Source organism: Ranitomeya variabilis, chromosome 1 (genome assembly GCF_051348905.1).
Source record: "Ranitomeya variabilis isolate aRanVar5 chromosome 1, aRanVar5.hap1, whole genome shotgun sequence".
In the NCBI taxonomy this organism is placed as follows: Eukaryota; Metazoa; Chordata; class Amphibia; order Anura; family Dendrobatidae; genus Ranitomeya; species Ranitomeya variabilis.
Genome location: NC_135232.1, coordinates 809073071 through 809088861, shown reverse-complemented (window position 1 = coordinate 809088861; position 15791 = coordinate 809073071). Strand labels below are relative to the sequence as shown.

The window sequence follows — 15791 nt, the reverse complement described above, 5'->3', positions numbered from 1 at the left end:
CCTCAGCTGCCAGTGTTCGCAAGGCTGGTTATCAAGACTAGAGGGGTCCCCACAAGGTTTTTTTTAATTATTTAAATAAAGGTGTGGCCCCCCTCCCATTTTTTTACAAACAGCCCAGCTAAAGCAGACAGCTGGGAGCTGGTATTCTCAGGCTGGTATGGGGCCATGGATATTGGTCACCGCCAGCTTAAAAATAGCAGCCCGCAGCTCCCCAGAAAAGGCGCATCTACACTGCATGCAGAATTATTAGGCAAGCTTTATTTTGATCACATGATACTTTTTATACATGTTGTCCTACTCCAAGCTGTTCAGGCTTGAGAGCCAACTACCAATTAAGTAAATCAGGTGATTTTCATCTCTGTAATGAGGAGGGCTGTTGTTTAATGACATCAACACCCTATATAAGGTGTGCTTAATTATTAGGCAACTTTCTTTCCTTTGGCAAAATGGGTCAGAAGAGAGATTTGAGGGGCTCTGAAAAGTCCAAAATTGTGAGATGTCTTGCAGCAGTCTTGAAATTGCCAAACTTTTGAAGCGTGATCACCGAACAATCAAGCGTTTCATGACCAATAGCCAACAGGTGCAAGAAGCATGTTGGGCAAAAAAGGCGCAAAATAACTGCCCATGAATTGAGGAAAATCAAGCGTGAAGCTGCCAAGGGTGGTGCTCATAGCAATCCGGTATCAACAACCATAGAGGTCTCTGGTTGTCATGCCAACGCACCAATGACCCCCGATCACGTGACGGGAGTCAGCAGTCCGAGTATTTCCCGCCCGATGGCTTTAAGCGTGAGTTAAATGCCGCTGTCAGTTTGACAGCGACATCTAACTAATTAATAGGCGCAGGTGGAATGCGATTTCACCCGCGCCTGTTGCAGGCACATGTCAGCTGTTCAAAAAAAGTCATTTGTCTTCGAGTACCCTTGATCCTAAATTTTATCTACTTAATATCCCGCTGTTTTAAATCAGTTGTAAAGACCGACAACTTTAACTTCACATGACCAGTGCTGCAAGGTGTCTGATTGTGTATAAGTGGAGATTGACTACCTCCATCAAATACAAAGTTACTAATGTGTATACAGAATGTGCCAAGTAGGGAATATCTCACAGCCGTAATAAATAAGCACAACAGTGAGCTTTGATGCGATCTGAGCCCCTTGTACATGGTTACGAAAAGTATGTAGTAGGTGTCTAACCAGAACTGCTCTTCAATTCTTCTCTTTCTTCCTTCTGTATCACTGTCTTGTCCGGTCCGGGTATAGTCCACATTTAATTGTAAAATGTGAACTTTTCAGTGTTCAGTTTACTCATTGTTACTGATTAAGTCAAAATATGCAACTTGTGTGCTAATATTTTGAGTTCTAATGTGTTATTCTGTAATTTTATTTTATTTTTAAAATATAATAAAAATTAATTTATAAATAAAAAAAAATCTAATAAAATAATGGAATCAGTGCTAGGATATGCTTTGATTTAGGATAATACTGCATCTACTTACCACTTCTGTTGAGGTTTCTGCGTGCTCTGAAGTCACATGCTCTTGTAGAGAGGTCTCAGTATAACCCATTTTACCACAATAAGGACAAGTAAAAGATTGTGGCTGCTCTACTGAGAAAGCTTCCCCACCATAGTATAAATCTGTGAAGAAAATAGATATCTGCTGCTGAAAATGAACTTAGAACAGGAAGCAGTCATAATTTAGATTGCCACAGAATATATTGGTTTCATATTTGATGTGTTCCCACCCAACTACAGATATTGCCCATAAGGCTGTCAAGCAGTGGGCCGTTTCTCACAAACTGTCCTGTAACAAATAAATTGTATCCGAGAAACATTACTATACCCCACAAAAAAAAAAAAAAAAAAAAAAAAGATTCAAGAGAAACTAGAGAAATGGAGTGAAGATGTCACAATTCTCTTTGCTGAAGATTCTAGTCAAAGACACACACAGTCAAGGCCAAAAGTTTCAATGAGAACATAAATTGTGCTTTTCACAGTTTTCTGCTTCCGTTTTTACAGTGGTAATTTGTATTAGCTCTAGATTGTTGTTACAAGTGATCAGATGAACTGCAAAAAAATTGCACGGTCCTTGCCATGAAAATTAACTTAAATCACAAAAACGCCATTCAAAGAGAGAGGTTGAATACATGTAAGGACTACTTCAGGGCTTCCAAGAAAGTCTAGCAGGTGCCATGTCAGTTTCCTTCAGATACGGATAGATTCAACACCAGTGCAGTGCTTGCCCCAGAATGGCAGCAGGAAGGTGTCAGTGCATCTGCATGCACAGGGAGACAAAGGCTTTTGGAGGCTGGCCTGGTTTCAAGAGGACAGTAAAGAAGTCCCTTCTCTCCAAGAAAAAACATCAAGGACAAAATGATATTCTGCATGAAGTATAGGGTTTAAACTGCACAGGATTGGTGTAAAACATTTGCTCTGATTAAGCCCCTTCAGAGTGTTTGTTCAGAGAAGAAAAGGAGAGCACTACCGTGAGTCCTGTGTCATGTCAAAGGTAAAACCTCTTGAGACCATTCATGTGTGGGGTTGGGCTCACTCACAATTTTGCTTAAGAATGGAGCCATGAATAAAGAATGCTATCTAAACATCCTCCAAGAGAAACTTCTTCCATCGATCTAGGAGCAATTTGGTGATGAACAATGCTAATTCTAGCATGATTGAGACCCATGCCAAAGGTAAAGGTGCTCGGTGGAAAAAAAAAAATGTTGGGCCCATTGCTAGGAAACTCCCCAGATGTGAATCCCCTTGAGAACCTGTGGTTAATCCTCAAAAAGCGGGGTAGACAAACAAACACAGAAATTGTAATAAACGCCAAACACTGACAAGAATGGGTAGTCATCTGATATCCAGCATGCCAGGGCGAATTGCAGAAGTCTTAAAGAATATGGCTATGTGTGCACACGTCGCGGATTTGGCTGCAGATCCGCAGCAGATTTGACACTGCATATCTGCAGCTGTTTTCCATGCAATGTACAGTACCATTTAAACGTACGGAAAGCAAAATCCGCAGTGCACATGCTGCAGAAAAAAAATGCGCAGAAACGCTGCTGTGTTTTTTCCGCAGCATGTCAATTCTTTGTGCGGATTCCGCAGCTGTTTCCACCTGCTCCTCAATAGGAATCCGCAGGTGTAAAACCGAAGGTGGAATCCGCGGTTTACCTGCGGATTTTGCAAAAACAGTGCGAAAAATCTGCACACCAATCCACAACGTGGGCACATTGCCTAAGAGTCAACACTAAGTATTGAGATTTTGCATAAACTTAATTAGTCGTTAAAGTGTAGAAACTTAAAATACAAAAATCTGACTAAAAGATTGAAAAACACTTAAGCTGCAACTTTTGTGAAATCAAATCCAAAATTTGAACCACTCAAAGCTTTTGGCCAGGACTGCACACATCGGAATCTGTTCGCAGCATCAATCTGTGATAGCTCTGTAAAATAGTGACAAATTAAGGCTATGTGCACACGTTGCAGATTTCCTGCAGAACTGCAGCGGTTTTTTCCACGCAGAAACGCTGCAGATCTGCAAGTGATTTACAGTACAATGTAAATGGCAAAAAAAAAAATGCTGTGCTAATGGTGCGGAAAAATCCGCACGGAAAACGCAGCAGATTCAAAAAAGGAGCATGTCACTTTTGTGCTGATCTGCAGCATTTCTGCACCCATTCCATTATAGAAATCCGCAGGGGTAAAAACGCATAAAACCCGCAGTAAATCTGCACCTGCGTTTTCTGCCAAGAGATGCAGAATCTGCACAGAAAATTCCACAGGCAAATCTGCAACGTGTGCATATACCCTAAAAACTGTACTCCGTAATAGGCTATATTCACATGTGGCGTTTTTGCAGGTTTTGCTTGCTTTTTGCTGCAAATTTGTCTTTTGTGCATACTCAAAGTGACAAAAAAAAATCATTCTACTTCACAAGGCAAAATCTGATACCTGCGTTGTTTCAACATCCGTAAAACGCTGAATGAAGTGACATGCTCTATTCTGCAAAAATCAAGCAAAGCACAAAATACTGAGGACAAAAAAAAAAACAAGCTGTGTGCATAAGATTTCTGAAATCTCAAATTTTGCTGGTACTTTAAAAAACATAGCTAAAAATTTGTATTAAAAAAAAATAAAGAAGCAAAGACACCACATGTGAACATACCCTTATTAAACGGCGTTTTCCTGGTTGAACACAAGTTTCTGCAGTCATTGTGAACACAGATTTCAGAATGTCAACGGAAGTGTATTATATGTACTGTCAAGATTCTGATCTGTTGAGTGATTGACCACAAGTATGGCTTGCAGTATAGCAACTACAAGCGCTTCTCACTAATTTACAATATCATCAAAAAGTTACTTTATTTCAGTTCTTCAATGCAAAAAGTGAAACTCCTATATTATATAGAGTCATTACACACATAGTGATCTATTTCAAGTGTTTATTTCTGTTGGGTTTTCATTGGCTGTAAGCCATAATCATCAACCTTAACAGTCATTATCTCAGTAAATTAGAATACCGTATATACTCGAGTATAAGCCGAGATTTTCAGCCCATTTTTTGGGTTGAAAGTCCCCTTCTCGGCTTATACTCGAATCATACCCAGGGGTCGGCAGGGGAGGGGGAGCGGGGGCTGTCTAATTATACTCACCTGCTCCTGGCGCGGTCCCTGCAGGTCCCTGGTTCCCCGGCGCCGCTGCTTCTTCCTGTAATGAGCTGTCACATGGTACCGCTCATTACAGTAATGAATATGCGGCTCCACCTCCCATAGGGGTGGAGCCGCATATTCATTACTGTAATGAGCGGTAACGGTGACCACTCAGTAGAGGAAGAAGCTGCGGCTCCGGGGGAAGCAGGGACTGCACAGCGCCAGGAGCAGGAGAGTATAACGGGGAGGGGAGCGCTGCGCAATATTCACCTGCTCCTCGTTCCGGCACCGCTCCATCTTCAGCGTCTTCTGCAGTGACGCTTAGGTCAGAGGGCGCGATGACGTGGCTAGTGCGCACCCCCTGCCTGAACATCAGTGCAGAAGACTCTGAAGATGGAGCGGCGCCGGAACGAAGTCAGGTGAATATTGAAAGTGTCGGGGGCCTGAGCGACGGAGAGGGGAGTATGATTTTTTTTTTTTTTTGTCGCAGCAACAGCAAATGGGGCAAGTGTCTGTATGGAGCATCTTATGGGGCCATAATCAACATTTGTGCAGCATTATATTGGGCAAATGTGTCTATGGAGCATCTTATGGGGCCATTATTAACCTTTATGCAAGATTGTATGGGGCATTTTTTAATATGGAGCATCTTATGGGGCCATCATAAACTTTATGGAGCACTATATGGGGCTCCTGATTCAATATGGATATTCAAAAGCACAACCTACTGATGTCTCAATTAATTTTACTTTTATTGGTATGTATGTTTACTTTTGACATTTACTGGTAGCTGCTGCATTTTCCACCCTAGGCTTATACTCGAGTCATTAAGTTTTCCCAGTTTTTTGTGGCAAAATTAGGGGGGGGGGTGCTTATACTCAGGTCGGCTTATACTCGAGTATATACGGTACTTTATACCGCTAGCTTGAAAAGTGATTTTCAAATCCGAAATGTTGGCCTACTGAAAGGTATGTTCCGTAAATGCACTCAATACTTGGTCGGGGCTCCTTTTGCATCAATTACTGCATCAATGCTGTGTGGCATGGAGGCGATCAGACTATGGAACTGATGAGGTGTTATGGAAGCCCAGGTTGCTTTGATAGAAGCCTTCAGCTTGTCAGCATTGTTGGGTCTGGTGTCTCATCTTAGCAATGACCTTTTGTGGCTTACCCTCTTTGTGAAGAGTCTCAGTGACTGCCTTCTGAAAATCTGTCATGTCAGCAGTCTTCCCCATGATTGTGGAGCCTATTGAAACAGACTTATGGACCTTTTTAAACACTTAGGAAGCCTTTGCAGGCGTTTCTTGTTAATTATACTAATGTACTGAGATAATGACTTTTGGGTTTTCATTAGCTGTAAGGCATTATCATCAACGTTAACAGAAATAAACACTTGAAATAGATCACTGTTTGTAATGACTCATGAGTTTCACTTTTTTTATTGAAGAATGGAAATAAATTAACTTTTTGATGATATTCTTATTTAGTCAGAAGCACTTGTAGATTCTCATCCCCTTCTCTCTAAAGAACATTGAATGAAGAGGTAGTAAGCTTGTAAGTTACCACAAATAGTTTAAGCTGGCAATAGATTGGAATCTTGACAGTGTGCATAATGCACATGGTCAGGATTCGAAAATCTGCACAATGACTGGAGAAATTTATGTTTAGCCTAGAAAACCCTATAACACCTTAGTCATTGATATGGGAGGTTTAGCCTAGTGCAGTCAAAAGTTCAGAGCCCCTTTAAGCAGGATTTTGGCTATAACTTTGAAAAAACTAGCATGCATTTTCACTAAAATACAATGAAAAGTGTTTATTTATTAACTTATTTTCATTTTTTTTTTTTTTTTTTTTTTTTTGGGGGGGGGGGGGGGGGAGGGAGTATTTATTATGGGAAAATTATGAAAAAATTCTAATTTACTGAGTACATCTAATATTATGGACCAGCAGGCCAGAGAAAGCATTCACAAGGTTTTGCAACAATGGTGAAAAATAGAAATAAAAGCACTCTTACCAAAGTCTACCCTTGTTAATATGCACTGCATTGGATGGTCGGTTGTGTGCCTTGTTGTTGTTGCGCCACTTTCATAGCAAGATGCACAAAGGTCGTAGTCATAGCAAATTAAGCACTTGTATCGTCTGCCTCTGAAGTTTCCTTTTAAACATGCATCGCAGCTGACACCTATATAATACAAATAACTAGGTTAGAAATGGACAGTAACAATAACACAAAATATAAAAGAGCCTAAAAGAGTTCTTATCACAGAGGGGGTGCTGTTGGGATGGGACCATCATGATCAGTTGCAATTCCCCAGGGAAGCATACGAGTATTCATTACTACCTCCTACAGGAAAAAGTAATCATAACACACTACCAAATGTCAATTGAATAGCCATTATGTTTCTTTTAAGGCTGCGTGCACACGGAGAATTTTTGGAGAGTTTAATTCCCTCATAGAATTGGCCCAAAAAGGCTAGAAAATCCTTATGCCAGCAAAGTCAATGAGAATCCTGCATTGCTGTGCATATGATCTGTAATTTTGATTTGCAGATTTGTACCGCTTTTAAATCCGCAGCATGTGAATTCTTTGGGCGTTTCTGCCGCGTTTTTCATCCATTGACTTCAACGGAGTCAGTCAAATACGCAAAAAAAAAGGAGGTATAAAAATGTTTGAGGATTTGCTGAGTTTTTGCTTGTGTTTTTATGGACTTCCATTGGCGTTTCCCACGCTGTCATCTGTGTGCGGCTCTAATCGGTGGCAACATTACAGCCAGTAGATAGTTACCATCTGTCAGAGCGCTGCAGAGTCATGATGTCAAATGTCAGCGTGACCCCGCAGATGTAACTGAACCGTGGTAAAAAGCATACCGCATGTCACAGGCCGAGGAGAGACTACTACTCCCATCAGTGGACACCTACTGTCACCCATTACAGTGGGAGCAGGCAGCAGCTGATGGGCATAGTCATCTGCCAGCGCCTGTGCTCAAAGTGTAGTAATAATAATAATAACAATAACAATAATAATAATAAAAGTAAAAAAAAAAAATATTGACAAAAATAAAAAAACACAGTATATACTCACCTTACTTAACGCATACTCCCTGATGCCAATGACACTTGGAAAATAGAAAAAAAACAATAAACCACCATATACCTCATCTATCCTCCATAATCCATACTGTCCCATGGCGATCTGAATCACTTGTAGAGCAGTCACATCATCTTATGAAACTACAGTACCCCGCAGCCGGCGACACACTGGCAGGAGCATGTAATCACTCCTCCAGTGTGTGGGCAGAGCTGCGATGAGTTCACCAGAGTTCATCAGCTGATGAGCGCCGTGACCTCACTTATGGCATCGCTGTATGAGAAAGTTATCAAGCAGCAGAGGTGCTGTGAGATCACATCAGTGACAGCTCTCAAAGTCATCAGGATCATCATGGGACATTACGGATTATCTCTTCACTTCGGACAGGTGAGGAGTATTGTTTATTATTTTAATTAATTTACAGGAGAACATGGCTTCTACGGAATGGGTGTTGATGTGAGCATGGTTTAATTTAGATTCAATAAAGGAATCTGTCAATATTTCAATTAAGGGACCTTATTCTGGGTGTCACGGCACCAGGGCAAATGGGAAGAGCGAAGAGAACTATAAGATTTGGATGCAGCTTTTCTGGGGCTGCTAAGAGCTAATGTTTTTGGTCTGGGATGGGGCAATGGCCCCTTTCCGGGCAATTAATATCAGCCCACAGCTGTCTGCCTAGTTTTTGCTGGTTATTAAATATAAAAGGGGCCCTATGTCATTTTTTTTTTTTTTTTGGGGGGGGGGGTTGGGGAGGGAGGATCCCCCATTTCAAGCTGCAAATGCACTGTACTAATTATATATGTGACTGACATTTATTCTATGTGAATATATCTATTCTATTTTGTCAGGACGCCACTCGCATGGTCCAAGTGATGTGCAATTTTTTTTTTTTTCACACACCCATTGACTTGCATTGGCGAGTCTCGTCTGATATACGAGGACAATCGAAGCATGCTACGATTCTATATTCTCGGTGTGTGCTTATTGAACTCTTTACTTAGGGGTTTAGTACTAGAGGGTGTCTGGCTGGCACCTCTTCATTACTAAACCTAGGGCTTGTTGTCAGCGGCAGATAAAACTTTAAGCCTTTTTTTCAAATATCTTCATTTAGCTGCAAGAAGTATTCATCGCTGTACAAAAAGGCATAAAAACCGCATGCAAAAATGCAAGAAAACCGAACGTTTTTGCCACAGCGTTTTTGCTGCCAAGAGATGAAGAAACCTTGCAGAAATTTCTGCAAGCAAATATTCAACGTGTTCACATACCCTAAAGGGTTAAATGGTCTTTTGCAGTAGTTCTCTGCTTTTTTGGCTAAGGCTACTTTCACACTAGCGTCGGGCTCGGCCTGTCGCTGTGCGTCGGGCCGACGTTCCCGACGCTAGCGTTGTCTCCGCCGCACAACGGGGGCAGCGGATGCATTTTTCCAGCGCATCCGCTGCCCCATTGTGAGGTGTGGGGAAGTGCGGGGAGGTGGGGGTGGAGTTCCGGCCGCGCATGCGCGGTCGGAAAAAGCGGACCATCGTGAGCAAAAAACGTTACATGTAGCGTTTTTTGCTCCCGACGGTCCGCCACTGCACGACGCATCCGTCGCACGACGGGTGCGACGTGTGGCAATCCGTCACAATGCGTCGCTTCATGTTAATCAATGGTGAAAAAACGCATCCTGCCAACACTTTTGCAGGATGCGTTTTTTCGGCAAAACGACGCATTGTGACGGAATGCAGTTAACGCTAGTGTGAAAGTAGCCTAATAGAAAATGGCCCTAATCTATAAAAGGATTTGAAAAGTGGCACTTTAATAACTATTGATCATATAAATGCAACCATGCTTTTAGATATGTCAGGGAGCAGAAGTTCAGACTACAATAAATAATGTAAAGATACATCTGTTGCTGGGAAGTTTTCCTATCGAACTTACTGCTATATGGAGACCGAATGGAATAAAACTGATGAAGATATGAAAATAACCGTGGCCTTAACGCCTTAGTGACAGAGACAATTTTGTCCATAATGACCGGGCCAATTTTCACAATTTGTCACTTTATGAGGTTATAGCTCCGGGAACGCTTCAACGGTTCCCACTGAGTCTGAGGTTGTTTTTTCGTGACATATTGTACTTGAGGTTAGTGGTAAAATTTATTCGATATGACTTGTGTTTATGAAAAAAAAACAGAAACTTGACAAAAATGTTGAAAATTGTGCAATTTTCAAAGTTTTAATTTTTGTGCCCTTAAATTAGAGAGTCCTATTGCCCAAAATAGTTAGTAAATAACATTTCCCACATGTTTAGTTTACATGAGCAGAATTTATCAAACAATTTCTTGCAACAAAATTTACAAAACCATTTTTTTTTTTTTTTTTAAAAGACCACCTCACATTTGAAGTGAGTTTGGGGGGGTCAACATAACAGAAAATACCCAAAAGTGACGCCATTCTAAAAACTGCACCCCTCAAGGTGCTCAAAACCACATTAACCCTTCAGGTCCTTCACGAGAACTAAAGCAATGTGGAAGGAAAAAAATCAAAAAAGCATTTTACTTTTTTCACAAAAAATTTACTTTAGACCCAAACTTTTATTTTCAAAAGGGTAACAAGAGAAAATGTACCACAAAATGTGTTGTGCAATTTCTCCTGAGTACACCGATACTCCGTATGTGGGGGAAGGACACTGTCTGGGCCCATGGCAGGGCACAGAAGGGAAGGAGCACCGTTTAACTTTTTGAACTCAAAATTGGCTAGAACCAATGTCGGGCGCCATGTCACATTTGGAGACTCCCTGATGCACCTAAACAGTGGAAACTCCCCAATTCTAACTCAAACCCTAACACAGCCCTACCCCTGACCCCAATCCCAACCGTAACCCCCACTGTTGTGAACTCTGTTTTCGGGCTCCCTCTTGTGGTCACTGGTGGTATGGTGTGACTTTTGCTTTGGGCTCCCCCTGGTGGCTGTGTTTGTTATCCTGCTGGTCTCTGGCTATCAGCTGGTTCGTTATCCTCTGGGAGGTTCCTATATAGCTCTGTTTTACTTCCACTTGTGGCCGGCTGTCGATGTAATCAGTGCTACTCAGATTCCTTCTGACTACCTTGCTCCCAGTCCATCCAGGATAAGCTAAGTTTTGTTTGCTCATTTTTTGATCAGCAGTGTTTATCATGTTTTCTGTTCCAGCTTGCTAAAATGTAATTCCCTCGCTTGCTGGTTGCTCTAGTGGGCTGAGTTTCTCCCCACACACCGTTAGTTGGTGTGTGGGTTCTTGAAATCTCAGGATGGATATTTTGTAAGGGTTTTTTATTGATCGCATAGACCCCTGCTCTATTTTCTGCTTTCTAGTACTAGTGGGCCTCTTTTGCTGAATCTGATTTCATCCCTATGTATGTGCCTTCTTCTTACTTCACCGTTAATATTTGTTGGGGGCTTCTGTATCTTTGGGGATTATTTCTCTGGAGGCAAGCGAGGTCTTTCTTTCTCTTTAGGGGTAGCTAGTTCCTCAGGCTGGCTCGAGACGTCTAAGAATTTTTTAGGCACGTTCACCGGCTACCTCTAGTTGTTTTGGATAGGTTCAGATTTGCGATCAGTCCAGTTACCATCTCCCTAGAGCTCGTCCTTAGTTTAATCACTTGCTGATCTATTTGTGATCCTCCGCCACTTGGGATCATAACACCCCACACCACAACCCTAAACTCAACCCTAGCCCCAATCCTATCATCAACTCTATCCCCAACTCCAACCCAAGCCCTAACCCAATCCCTAACCCAATCCCTAACCCTAGCCAACCCTAACCCAAATCCTAGAACTAATCCTAGCCCCAGCCCTAACCCCAAAACTAACCCCAGCTTTAACTCTATCCCCAACCCAAACCCTAGCCCCAACCCAAACCACAACCCTAATCCTAGCCCCAACTCAAACCCTAACCTAGACCAAATCCTAGCCCCAACCCTAACCCTAGCCCCAACCCAATCCCTAACCCTAGCCCAACCCAAATCCTAGAACTAATCCTAGCCCCAAGCCCTAATCCTAGCCCCTTTCCTAACTCTAAAACTAATCCCAACTTTAACCCTAGCCCCAACCACAACCCCAACCCTAGCCCCAACCCAAACCCTAACTCTAGCCCCAACCCAAACCCTAATCCTAGCCCCAACCCTAGCCAATCCAAACCCTAGCACTAATCCTAGCCCCAGCCCTAGCCCCAACCCTAACCAATCCCAAACCCTAGCACCAACCCAAACCCCTAGCCCCAACCCCAATTTTTTTGCAATCACCATTACAAGATGGGGGACGGTAAAAACCGACCCAAATCATGTTCTCCAGGGTAGCGGAGACCCCGGAAATTTTCAGACGCTGGGGGGCACTATAACCATATTTCTCGGAACTGTTAAAAAGCGGCGCTGCTTAATAAGTACCCTTAACTGCTGCCGTTAAAAGGCATATCGGCGGTCGTTAAGGGGTTAAAGAGGACCTCCTGTCACTGGATTTTTATTTATTTATTTTAAATACCTCCTTTCATTGCTGCTAATCCAATATTTCAGGAGCAGTTTTTCTTTTTTTTTCCTGTGCCCGTCTGTTCCAAAGTTACATCCCTAAGCAATAAACATGCAAATCTTCCCTTATCATAGAACTTCTGTTTTGATTGCCTGGCATCAGAGAATGAAAGGTAAACGCCCACAGAGAAGTTGTGTGGTATACGCCCAGTCGGTTGAAGGGAAAATATAGTCCATTATTACTGTGGGGTGTACATCTTTGGGACGTTAAAGCATAGAATAAAAAAAAAAAAAAACTATCCCAGAATGAGTGGTACAGTGGCAATTGGAGAAGGTACTCTATTTAAAATTTAGAAAAATTGATTGAGGTCTAGTTTATAGGAGGTTGTCCGACGTTAGGCTACAAGTCTGCAATCTCACAATGTGGCTGCAGACTTGCGATTCCTCACATCGCGTGCACTGTGCGCTTTGAGGTTTCTCCAATGCTGGGAACGTGACCACAAGTATGTGATTTGCATACACATGGTCAGGATCCAAATAGTTGGGTACAGCCTGGCTCAATGCAAGAGTAGTTGTGATTAGTCGGAAGTAAGCAAAACACACACTTGCGGTCATGTGCCCGCCCGCTCCCAGCCCTGCCACCGGAGAATCCTCACAGTGAGCACAATATGAGGATTCACAAGTTTGTGGTCACATAAGAGTGTGCAGACTTGTAGCCCGAAAGCGGGACACACCCTTTAAGGACACTTATTTTCGTAGGCTAGGCTCCATATTCTGTCTCCCAGTAGCTGTAGGTGCTATAAGAAAATTTCCCATTACTCTATTTATATCATTAAGATCATTATTAAATATTATTAGAGCTTTTTAAAAACAGTGATGGTATATGGCTCCGCTTTTTATTTGTAGTCCTGGTCCAACGTCATGCATGTGTAACAATGATGACACAATCGCGAAGGATACAATCAACAGAGGAGCCTGAAATGCTGACAGGCAGGCATAAGCAGGGACAGTCTTGCAGGCACAGACTACTAACGTGGTTGCTGGACTAGTGTCCTGTAAATTAATTCATACTACCATAATTAAAGTGGCTTGTATACACAAATGTAGCGGCCAATCACCAGTCATTAACTTCAGTGGTCATGTGGTTGTGCAACATGTCACTGTTCCAGGAAATTGAACCAGAGACACAGGAATATCAGCACTGGAGCAGCAGGAAATTTAAGGCTACTTTCACACTTCCGTTTTTTTTAATCCGTCACAATGCGTCGGCGCGACGTATTGACGGATGTGTCAAAAATAGTGAAAAACGGACGCAACGCATCCAGTATATCGACGGATCCGCTAGACGGTTCCGTCGAAAAACTGGATCCGTTGCATCCGTTTTTACCATCTGTTTCATCCGTTTTTTTTTGACAGATCCGTTTTCCATGCCTAAAAATGGGAGTCTCCCAAATGTGATTGGCTACTGGAAAATAGGGAAATCAATATAATTGACTGGCTGGCTGTCTTCAGGCTGGCAGGAGTCTTGCTGGCACATTTGGGGGTGACGCCCCAGGTCAGATTTATATAGATTTGGGGCCTGTCTGGCCCATTGGCTACAAATTCCTGATTCTGAGCATGCTCAGTGTAAAAAAACGGATTCCAGCGCTGGATTCCGTCATAGAACGTGTCACAACAGATCGCGACACGTTTTCCCGACGCAGACAAAAACGTTACATTGAACCTTTTTTTCAGACGACGGTCTGCCAAAACACAACGGATCTGTCGCACGACGGATGCGACGTGTGGCCATCCGTCGCTATCACAAGTCTGTGGGAAAAAAACAGATCCTGCGGGCACATTTGCAGGATCCGTTTTTTTCCCAAAACAACGCATTGCAACATATCTGAAAAGACGGAAGTGTGAAAGAGGCCTAACAGGCAAGAAATGTTTAATATCTCACTAGTTTTGGGGGTTTTCTTTCCTTCTCTTAATACATATTCTGCATGTGAATGTGCTCCTGGACTTTGTGACACTGGATAATAACTGTACAAGCAGACCAGCAGGTTGAGTAGGTAGAGTATGTCTTAGCCATGGAAACAAGAAGCCCACAACACCATAAAGGAGCTTGCTACAATAATGCCGTCTCAGAGACAAGCCACCCAGCAACAAACTAGTCACTTCTGCCATTGTGGCCTGCAGAGGTGCAAGGATTCTTAGTCATAAACATTCCAAGTACTTGAGTATCTTAGTCAATGTAATGATTGTTCAAAACGTTTTCCATCAACATACACACAATGAGAAAATGCCCTCATAACTGGCAGATTTCCTTTAGTGTCAAAATTGCAATTATTAATATTAACCTGCATAAAAATGATTAGGCTCCGTTCACACCTACGTTTTTTCAACTACATGTCTGTTCTATTTTAGGAATCAAGATGACGATGGATCTGTTACTCATTGGATGCATATGGAATTAGAAACATCCCACTTGTTTCCATTATGGTGACTGCTACTTTGCAATAAATATAATAAAAACGTGCAGCAAACTCTACGTTTTCTAAGCATTTTCTTCCTTTGCAACTAAAGCAATTTTATGTGAAATCTCAGAATCACATGATCAATTAAATCAAACAAGAATTGGCTACAAAAAGGTTAACACAAAATAAAATAATTCAAGCATACGTTATATACAAATACTATGATCAAATCAAAGGGTTAATTACCCATGCGTCCACGTACCCCGACGCGCGTTTCGCGAGCGTTGATATCGCTTCTTCAGGGGGCGTTTATACAGAACATATACTTGAATTATTTTATTTTGTGTTAACCCGGGCTATTTACAGTGGGGCAAAAAAGTATTTAGTCAGTCAGCAATAGTGCAAGTTCCACCACTTAAAAAGATGAGAGGCGTCTGTAATTTACATCATAGGTAGACCTCAACTATGGGAGACAAACTGAGAAATAAAAATCCAGAAAATCACATTGTCTGTTTTTTTATCATTTTATTTGCATATTATGGTGGAAAATAAGTATTTGGTCAGAAACAAAATTTCATCTCAATACTTTGTAATATATCCTTTGTTGGCAATGACAGAGGTCAAACGTTTTCTGTAAGTCTTCACAAGGTTGCCACACACTGTTGTTGGTATGTTGGCCCATTCCTCCACGCAGATCTCCTCTAGAGCAGTGATGTTTTTGGCTTTTCGCTTGGCAACACAGACTTTCAACTCCCTCCAAAGGTTTTCTATAGGGTTGAGATCTGGAGACTGGCTAGGCCACTCCAGGACCTTGAAATGCTTCTTACGAAGCCACTCCTTCGTTGCCCTGGCGGTGTGCTTTGGATCATTGTCATGTGTAAAGACCCAGCCACGTTTCATCTTCAATGCCCTTGCTGATGGAAGGAGGTTTGCACTCAAAATCTCACGATACATGGCCCCATTCATTCTTTCATGTGCCCGGATCAGTCGTCCTGGCCCCTTTGCAGAGAAACAGACCCAAAGCATGATGTTTCCACCACCATGCTTTACAGTAGGTATGGTGTTTGATGGATGCAACTCAGTATTCTTTTTCCTCCAAACACGACAAGTTGTGTTT

The 15791-nt window shown here is 42.2% G+C and overlaps 1 protein-coding gene across 1 annotated transcript in view; it reads right to left on the bottom strand.

The window, feature by feature from the left end:
• Positions 1 to 15791, bottom strand: part of KCMF1 (potassium channel modulatory factor 1) — a 97167-nt gene that overhangs the window by 39278 nt on the left and 42098 nt on the right. The window contains exons 2-3 of the mRNA XM_077274417.1: positions 6665 to 6832; positions 1498 to 1637 (exon numbers count right to left, since the gene is read on the bottom strand). Coding sequence (XP_077130532.1) covers positions 1498 to 1637; positions 6665 to 6832 — 308 coding nt within the window. The remainder of the gene's footprint in view (positions 1 to 1497; positions 1638 to 6664; positions 6833 to 15791) is intronic.